We start from the raw sequence: 9428 nt of genomic DNA, 5'->3' as shown, positions 1-9428 counted from the left end.
TGATTGGTATTTAATTTTATTAACATAAATTATATTCAAACTTTTGGTGTAGCGTAAATATATCACAGGAAAATGTAATAAATTGAATAACAAAAAAAGCATACATATATATGTTATTACTTAGTTGTATATAATCTGTGGGATCAACTTAATTTTTGATTATCTATATTACTTGAGTCCGCCCGAAGGCTGTCTGAATAAAGTCTATGCCGAATGACCTTGCATTAATAAATATACATGAAGCATATATAAAACAACCATTCACAATCAAAATGTGTGCGTTTACAATAAAACAAATAACATTATATAAAAAATTAAATTTGAAAATGGAATCAAATTTTAAAAAAAGGAATTTTTAAACCTGCGTTACTTCATTATAGTAATGGATTAAAGATGAAATGTCAAATTTGCTTCCAAAATCAAAGAAGACATATTTATACAACAAGTAAATGACAGTGGTGCCATCTTTATTTTCAAATCCAAATATCATATTTTCTATCACCCGTATCACTGCTGTATTATAGCAGAGAAAAACAAAAAAGTACATAAATCTAGACATTTCAACTCATTTAATTATTTATATATAGATATTCTATTTTATAAAATATCTATTAAAAACTAAAAGTAAAACGCTTACATATTTAACAAGGCATAATTGAGGCATACGTTGCGTACCTAAGCCCATTTACAAATATTTATGTATTATATACATATGTATGTATGCAAATGGTTCATCCTGATGGTAAATGGCCACACTACACAAACATTGGCACTGTAAGAAATATTAACAATTCCTTAAATCACCAATACACCACCAACCTTGGGAACTAAGATGTTATGTTCCTTGTATAGTTTTTTATTACACTGGCTCACTTCCCTTCATTCCGGAACACAACAATAGTATTATTTTTTTATAGAATAGGAAGGCGGACGAGCATATGGGCCACCTGATGGTAAATGGTCACCAAACGACCTTAGACATTGGCATTGTAAGAAATGTCAACCATCGCTTACATAGCCAATGCGCCACCAACCTTGGGAACTAAGATTTTATGTCCCTTGTGCCTGTAATAACACTGGCTCACTCACCCATAGTATTGCTGTTTGGTAGTAGAATATATAATAATATGATAAGTGGGTGGTACCTACACAAGTACACAGACTGGCTTTGACAAAGCCCTACCAATAACTATATATTAATTATAATATTTTTTGGCGTAACACTATTTCATTGCAAGAACTAAACGCTTCGTGTAGTCTAGTAGATGATTGTCAATCACAGACATAAAAATTAAAAAAAAAAAAATGTATTTTTGAGTAGTAATTGTTTTCGTGAACATGTTTACTAATCTCAATATTTTTTGTTATTTTTTTATATACAAGCTATGTTTTAATGTCTAAAGCTTCATAGATTATATACAGTATGTGTTAAGCTTTTATAGTACATGAATTAAAGTCTTTGTTTTATCTAGGAGACAATTGTCAATTATGTTATTATTTAAAACTAAAACATACGAAATAAAATTTTAGAGTTGTATGTACTTGATAATTTTTATTACCATGTTTATTTATAACTTTTTTGTATTTATTTTAAATAGAGATTTTTCATTTTTAAATATTTCGTTTTTCTATCTAATTTTAATCTATTAATTAACTTTCTCTTTAATCTGACCGGAATACGGCCACTGGGCTACTGCTGGAACGAATCTTAATAGCAAGGCTGGTCTTGCCATGTTCAATATAAACTGTAATGTATAGTACTTAAACGCGCTAGCTCTAGTGATGTTCTCTTCGAGTTGTTTGAACGCGTATATCGATATAACGGTTGCGAGGATCGACATGATGAGCGACCTGTTCTTTGTGTTGTGACGGTACCTGAAAAGAAATGTTAATTTTTTTAATTCTAACGACTAGTGTCGTCAGCCGTGAAAAATTTCGACATTTTAATTGTCGATTGTGTTTATGGAGCAATGGTTCTCATCGCACTCACAAGAAATAAGAGTAAGACGACTCACGACTCGCTTCACTTTTGCTATTATACAGGCTGACTGGTTGAATACTATCAATATTTTAGGAGGATACTCGGTACATGATTCTCATTCGAATTATGTAAAAAAAATAGGTACTTAATTTTTGACCAAATTTACAAAAATTTAAATTTAAATAAATGAAGCGTGGACACAAGTGGGCGGCGCCGGCGGCGCGTGCGGCGCGGTGTTGTCCTGTGCCGCTTGGCACCCGCGACACCTGCCCCGCGGACAATTAGTCGGACGAGCGCCGCCGTAAGGTTCGTATGTCCGTTATCCCGCGCGCGCGCCTAGCGATCGATCTTAAGCGTATACCTAATCTGTCGTGTGTGATTCGTCATTAATAATTAAGTATGGCTTATCAATACACAAATGCAGAATACCTGGACATGGTTCGTGCTTATGCGCGTGCGGCTTACCGGGTGCTATCAATTTGTACCGGGAGATGTTCCCCAATCGCCGAGTACCTACTGCCAGCGTAATCTTAAACGCTAATCAAACGCTACGAGACTTTGGACAGTTCCGTACTCCAACACATGCCCAAGGACGAGCAGGAGCGGCATACCCTGTCTCCCTACAAGCAGACATTCGCGAGTATTTCGAGAACAATCCAGAAGCGAGTACTCACCAGTGCTTTCGAAAGTGTTAAAAGTGACCCATTCGTGTTATATCATGTGAAAGACTATATGCGTAAACGTGCCGAACTGTGTATCACACGAGAAGGAGCTCACTTTGAACATTTGTTAAGGTTAGTGTAGTTATGTAGGTAAATAGTTTAGTTTAATGAATGACAATCGTTGTAAATAAGTATAATTCCATTTTTAAATACTCCGGAAATACCAAGATAGGTAAACAGTTCATATTAATTTTTGTCCCAAGTTCACATCATTTACCTAGTCAACAAATTTGTTGCTTAAACGAGTGAAATATCTTGGTATTTTTGCCTATCCTAAGCCAGGATTAAAGTATGAAGAGGGATTGGATCATGCTTGTTTATCAAAGGTAGCCTGCTACCCTGTTAACACGTGGCGGCGTTTGGATGTAGGTATACCACCGCGCGATAACTAAATGCACCTACCTGTTTTGTGTCGACAGCGCAGCTAGGGTGTCCACACGACGCGTAATTAATTACATAACTCTTGGTTAACTTTACTTAGAAGTTTATTAATATTTATGTTATGTTTTTTTTTAATCATATATGATCGTCAAAAATCACGTCCTTAAGTATCGATAGTATTCAACCAGTCACCCTGTATATGTGTGCTTACGAGCGTATGTCTATATTATCTGTGAAGCTGTGCTTTTTTTTTGAATAGGAAGGCGGATGAGCATATGGGCCATCTGATGGTAAGTGGTCACCAACGCCCATAGACATTAACATTGTAAGAAATGTTAACAATCCCTTACATCACCAATGCGCCACAAACCTTAGGAACTAAGATGTTATGTCCCTTGTGCCTGTAATTACACTGGCTCACTCACCCTTCAAACCGGAACACAACAATACCAAGTACTGCTGTTTTGCGGTAGAATATAGATGCCTTCTCTCCATTTGAGAGATTTTTAGACATTATTCGACGTCACGCGCTAGAGCGAGATGTACTGCAGCTTACTCACTCAGCAAGTACGGGTGACATACAAAGCGCGCAGCCGAGCAGATTGGCGGTGCACTGCACCAAAGCGAACATGGGCGTCGTCGACACGTGGATGCTGTCTGGATCCTCGCACCAGCGGAATGCCTAAAAAAAATCATTAATATATTAGTATGAGAGCCGAGATGGCCTATAGTTCAAACCCGGGCAAGCACCACTGAATTCTCATGTGCTTAATTTGTGTTTATAATTCATCTCGTACTTGACGGTGAAGGAAAACATCGCGAGGAAACCTGCATGTGTCCAATTTCACTGAAATTTTGCCACATGTGTATTCCACCAACCCGCATTGGAGCAGCGTGGTGGAATAAGGTCCAAAACCTTCTCTTCAAAAAATTAGAAGAGGCCATAGCCCAGCAGTGGGACATTCACGGGCAATTACGTTACGTTTATATTAGTATGGCAATTTTTAATAGAAATATTCTAGAAACTTCGAAACATGCAAAAGGTTATTTTAAGCTCTTATTACAAAAAAAACGTTCATAATAACCCTCACCAGTTTAACAGTGTAATGTGGGTCAACACCACACAGCACAAGACTATAGTAAGTGACGACACTTATCAATATGGCGACTATGGCGCTGACCACGTGCCATATCACCGCCTGTTTGATTGGCATTGTGGCGTGAACGCTGTACCGCCATATAAATGGATCAGTCACATATATGCAGAGCGCTGGCGCCAGGAATAAACCTAAAAAAAATTAAGACAAGTAAAATAACAATTAAAAATAATAATTAATACAAAAAAAAAACTAATTTAACGACATCTTATCAAGACACGAAAGGAGCATTCAAATTAGCCAATTATGTGATAAAAATCATTTACAGATTACTTCGATATCTTTTACTGACAGAATAATTAATTATTACAGTGTAATTACAGGCACAAGGGACATAACATCTATATGTACCTTATATATATATATATATATATATATATATATATATGTGTGAGAGATAATAAATTTAAGTGGGTATACGTCAATTATTAGAATAGCAACACCACACAACGTGATGTATGTCATGTAGGTTGGTCGGCTGTCAGACGTCAAGTGTGAAATTTTTTTTTTTTTTTATAGAGTAGGAAGGTGGACGAGCATATGGGCCACCTGATGGTAAGTGGTCACCAAACGCCCTTAGACATTGGCATTGTAAGAAATGTCAACCATCGCTTACATCGCCAATGCGCCACCAACCTTGGGAACTAAGATGTTATGTTCCTCGTGCCTGTAATTACACTGGCTCATTCAACCTTCAAACCGGAACACAACAATATGAAGTACTGCTGTTTTGCGGTAGAATATCTGATGAGTGGGTGGTATCTACCCAGACGAGCTTGCACAAAGCCCTACCACCAGTATTGTGTCATTTCAATGTCAAATATATACAGGCAATATTTCTCACCCAATATAGCGCCCAACAAACACTGATGGGGGAAGTGTGTAGCTACAAACAATCTTGCAAACATTACAGATGCAAGCGCAAACCCAAACAATGGATATGTGAAATATTTCCACCAAAACGGATTCCATTTCCTGGAAACAATGAAACAAACGATTAATATTCTCTTAAAAAGACTAATAAAGGAATACTACTTCTTAAGATATTCCAAAAACATATCAGCTATATTTATTGACTATAAAATAAAAATATTATTACATTTGACTTAAATAAAATATACAAATAATTTTATTTCCTTCTTTCCGATATAACTAAACATTTGTTTAGTTGATGGTTGATCTTTATGCAATTACATCTGGGTTTGTACCATCCTACATTAGTGAATATATGATGATACAAACCCAGATGGCCAAGCAGCAATATTTAGTATTGTTATGTTCCAGTTTGAAAAATACCAGTGTAACTACAGGAATACATATTAGTTCAATGTTGGTGGGGCATTGATGCCACTATCCATCAGCCGACCTTAAATATCAAATAAAAAATAACTACAATCGAAGTACCAATAATTTGATAGAATAAATTACTACTAACTACTACCAAGTCGCTGCTGTCTGGGTAGGTTTTTTTTTTTTTTTATATGCCCCGGGATGGCAAATGACTCTACTCCACCTGATGGTAAGTGGTAGTAGAGTCCAAACGCGACGACGGCCAGTACAGTCGGGAAGAATGTTCTGTACTAGCCGTCCCCGCCTTGCCGGCCCGCAAGATGCCTCTTCACGCCTCGTTTGAAGGATCCCGGGTTGTAAGAGGAGGGGAACACGTGAGCTGGTAAGGTTCCCACCCACCCATCACATTTCACCGCCAAACAGCAATACTTATACTCTTTTTATGTTCCGATTTGAAGGATGACTGAGCAAGTGTAACTACAAGCACATAACATCTTAGTTCTCAATGTTGGTGGCACATTGGCGATGCAAGGAATGGTTCAAGTTTCTTACAGCACCAAAGTGTTTGGACGATGATGACTTACCATCAGGTAGCTCCTTTACCACTCTACCGATTTTATAAATAAAAAAAAAGAAAGAATTGTCTTACCTGTCGTTACATATGTGTGATATCCACATCACAGCAAGGATCAGCACAGAAGCGGCTGTGGTGGTATGACCGGACGGACTACCGGGACCTGTCTCGCAAGTTTGAAATGTTTGGTGTAAATGTGGTCTATTTGTGTTGCTATAGAATGTCGTTTCTCTGACCCACCAATACGGACGGTCTTCTAAAAGCCACCTGAAATTTTATTATATTATCCATTGAACAGTGATAACTATATGAAAATAGGTGCTGTAGTTTTTGAGTTTATCACGTTTAGACAGACGGGCAGATGCGGAGGGAAACTTTCTTTTAGAATATACAGTTATGTAGTGATAATATATTAAATTATAATATACTGGTGGTAGGGCTTTGTGCAAGCTCGTCTGGGTAGGTACCACCCACTCATCAGATATTCTACCGCAAAACAGCAATACTTGATATTGTTGTGTTCCGGTTTGAAGGGTGAGTGAGCCAGTGTAATTACAGGCACAAGGGACATAAAATCTTAGTTCCCAAGGTTGGTGGCGCATTGGCTATAAGCGATGGTTGACATTTCTTACAATGCCAATGTCTAAGAGCGTTTGGTGACCACTTACCATCAGGTGGTCCATATGCTCGTCCACCTTCCTATTCTATATATAAAAAAAAAAAAAAAAAAAAAAAAAAAAAAAAAAAAAAAAAAAAAAAAAAAAAAAAATTATAAAAAAGAATATAATTTATATGAAAATAAAGACACTAACTATATAAATATATAGTCTTATAAAATCCAATTTGTCATAAATAACCATCGTTATATACCACAGTATGGTAGAGAAAGCATCAAATCTTCAAAAGAGAATGCTTTTACAATTTAATATATGCTTATAAATTAGTAGTTTATTATAGATAACTATTATAATCATCATCCTGTTCTCATCAACTGCTGGACATAGGACTCTCCAATGGTGGTGGAGCTCGCTCAGACTAAAAGACTTCACCAAGTTTCCTATACGCTGCTCAGTCCAGCTGTACTCTTAGATGACTATATTATAAATAGTTAATGGTATAAAAAATATAGTTCATTATCTCTTACCATTTCAAGACGGCATTCATCCAGCCTCCAAACGACATGCATACAATCAGCTGAGAAGCAAATACAGAGTCCAGAATACTGATAAGGGGAAATAACACTTCCAAAACGTAGTGTGGATTGGAGAAGTGATTGACAATTCTAAAATAGTCCCCATAGTCTTCGAGCCTTTAATGAAAATTGTTAAAATTTTAATAATTAAAAAAAATTTCCAAAGTATGTACAGAAATATAAATTTTGTTCGAAAAACGTTAATTTATTTGCAAAAAAGCATTAATATTAATAATTGCATTAGTATATACTTTATGATTAGTGATTTCATAAAACTATTATATTTTATTACTATCATGATTTTTTTCCAATTCCATTACTAAAATATTCTCGGAATTAACAAGAATCCAAATTTTTCGTGCATTGCAATATTATTATTAAACCAATTATTTACCAATATTGTACCAGTTCAATACATGACACGCCGAGCGCGTACACCTGCTCCATATTTATTAAATTTACTGTATGTTTGTGTAATGTTACATAAGCATGTTAATTGATTTTAATCGCAAAAAAAGTGTGTAATTTAAATCATAACAATTCGGCCTGTTTAATTATTGTGAATGTGAACTGTCAAGGTGACATAACATATATTACAGATAACAAAGACATCACCAAATATTTTAATAGAAAACACAAAAAAATATTAAATTCAAAACATTATATGTAAGTAAGACAATTTTAGTCGCACTTTTATTTCATAATTACTTATTAAATAATATTAAAACTAATAAAATAATTAATCAATATTAAGTCATTTTTGTATTCGTCCATAGATGGCGCTTAACATTTTTTCATCAATTACTATTGCATAAGAGATGGCGCAACTAACTAAACTAACATAACTATACAACTTGGCCGGCACAACTTTGAGAAGGAGGCTAAAAGAAGAATACGTTTGGGCTGGGCGGCATTCGGGAGGTTACGTCATATTTTTGAATCGTCGATCCCACAGTCGCTTAAGACCAGGGTCTTCAATCAGTGCGTCCTACCTGTAATGACTTACGGTGCCGAAACGTGGACACTTACCGTAGGACTGGTCCACCAATTTAGGGTCACTCAGCGAGCAATGGAACGCGCGATGCTTGGGGTTTCTCTGGCAGATAGAATCCGAAATGAGGACATTCGCCAGAGAACTAAAGTCACCGACATCGCGCTTAGAATTAGCTCGCTGAAGTGGAAGTGGGCTGGTCATGTCTCCAGGCGCATTGATGGCCGATGGAGCCGACACGTGTTGGAGTGGAGACCACGCTTAGGCAAACGTAGTGTAGGACGCCCTGTGACAAGATGGGCCGACGATTTAAAAAAGGTGGCAGGTTCGGGATGGATGCGGACTGCTCAAGATCGGGATGGTTGGCGTTCTATGGGGGAGGCTTTCGTCCAGCAGTGGACGGCAAAAGGCTGAAAAGGAAAAAAGGAAAAAAGGAAGAGATGGCGCTACAATGTTGTGTTTTTAGATAATCATATATATATAGATATAGATTTTAAATCATTTATGTAAGTTAAATTGTTATTATTAATACTAAAACTGCACATTTAAAAAGTATTTAATACTTATATATTACAGTAAAAATATATATATCAGCATATTGAATGATATATATATATATATATATATATATATATATATATATATATATGTATATATATATATATATATCAGTAATGATTTATTTGTATATTATACGTTTATGTTAATAGAATAGTACTAAGATTTATAAATTTTTATAAAAATCATGATTTTAAGCATTCGCGAATTTTAAATTTAAATTTTCAACATAAATATCTTACGGCATACATTTTGAAGATCTCCCGCTGTTTTGCTAGTATATTTTTCACCAATTACATTGGTGAAAAATAAATAAATATACTGTAATATATATTGTTTAATACAAAATAATTTTATAAACATACCTACATTTATATATTTATATCGTTGCGTTGTTGTTCGATGGTATTGTAAGGGAGGTATGTATCTACTTCTTACAATTGTAATTTAAATGGCGGAAAAGAGTAACTACTGAGATACTTGCCGGTTCTTCGAGTAATCACGGTATCCGCGCAAACTAATATTGAAGTTAAAACAGCAGGTAAAAAAATAGTAATCTTTTTTTTTAATAATATTGTAATC

General features: G+C 35.5%; 1 protein-coding gene across 1 annotated transcript; it reads right to left on the bottom strand.

Annotated features, from left to right (window-relative positions):
• On the bottom strand, window positions 1-7855 carry LOC126779198 (glucose-6-phosphatase 2). The gene is made up of 7 exons (XM_050503111.1): window positions 7692-7855; window positions 7250-7414; window positions 6181-6372; window positions 5086-5216; window positions 4176-4372; window positions 3645-3766; window positions 1-1875 (listed from the first exon to the last, which is right to left on the bottom strand). The coding sequence occupies exons 1-7, from the start codon at window positions 7742-7744 to the stop codon at window positions 1647-1649; spliced, it is 1089 nt and encodes a 362-aa protein (XP_050359068.1). The 5' UTR covers window positions 7745-7855; the 3' UTR covers window positions 1-1646.
• Between the last annotated feature and the right edge of the window lie 1573 nt (window positions 7856-9428).

The sequence above is a fragment of the Nymphalis io genome, chromosome 28 (genome assembly GCF_905147045.1).
Source record: "Nymphalis io chromosome 28, ilAglIoxx1.1, whole genome shotgun sequence".
In the NCBI taxonomy this organism is placed as follows: Eukaryota; Metazoa; Arthropoda; class Insecta; order Lepidoptera; family Nymphalidae; genus Nymphalis; species Nymphalis io.
Note: the sequence above shows the minus strand (reverse complement) of the source record. Positions and strands in the feature narration are given on the sequence as shown.

Coding starts and splice junctions, on each gene's coding strand:
- LOC126779198 (XM_050503111.1), bottom strand. CDS start 7,744: ATGGAGCAGGTGTACGCGCTCGGCGTGTCATGTATTGAACTGGTACAA. Junction 7,415..7,691: donor ATTGAACTGGTACAATATTG/GTAAATAATTGG, acceptor TTTTCATTAAAG/GCTCGAAGACTATGGGGACT. Junction 1,876..3,644: donor ATGTCACCCGTACTTGCTGA/GTGAGTAAGCTG, acceptor ATTTCTTTTCAG/GTACCGTCACAACACAAAGA.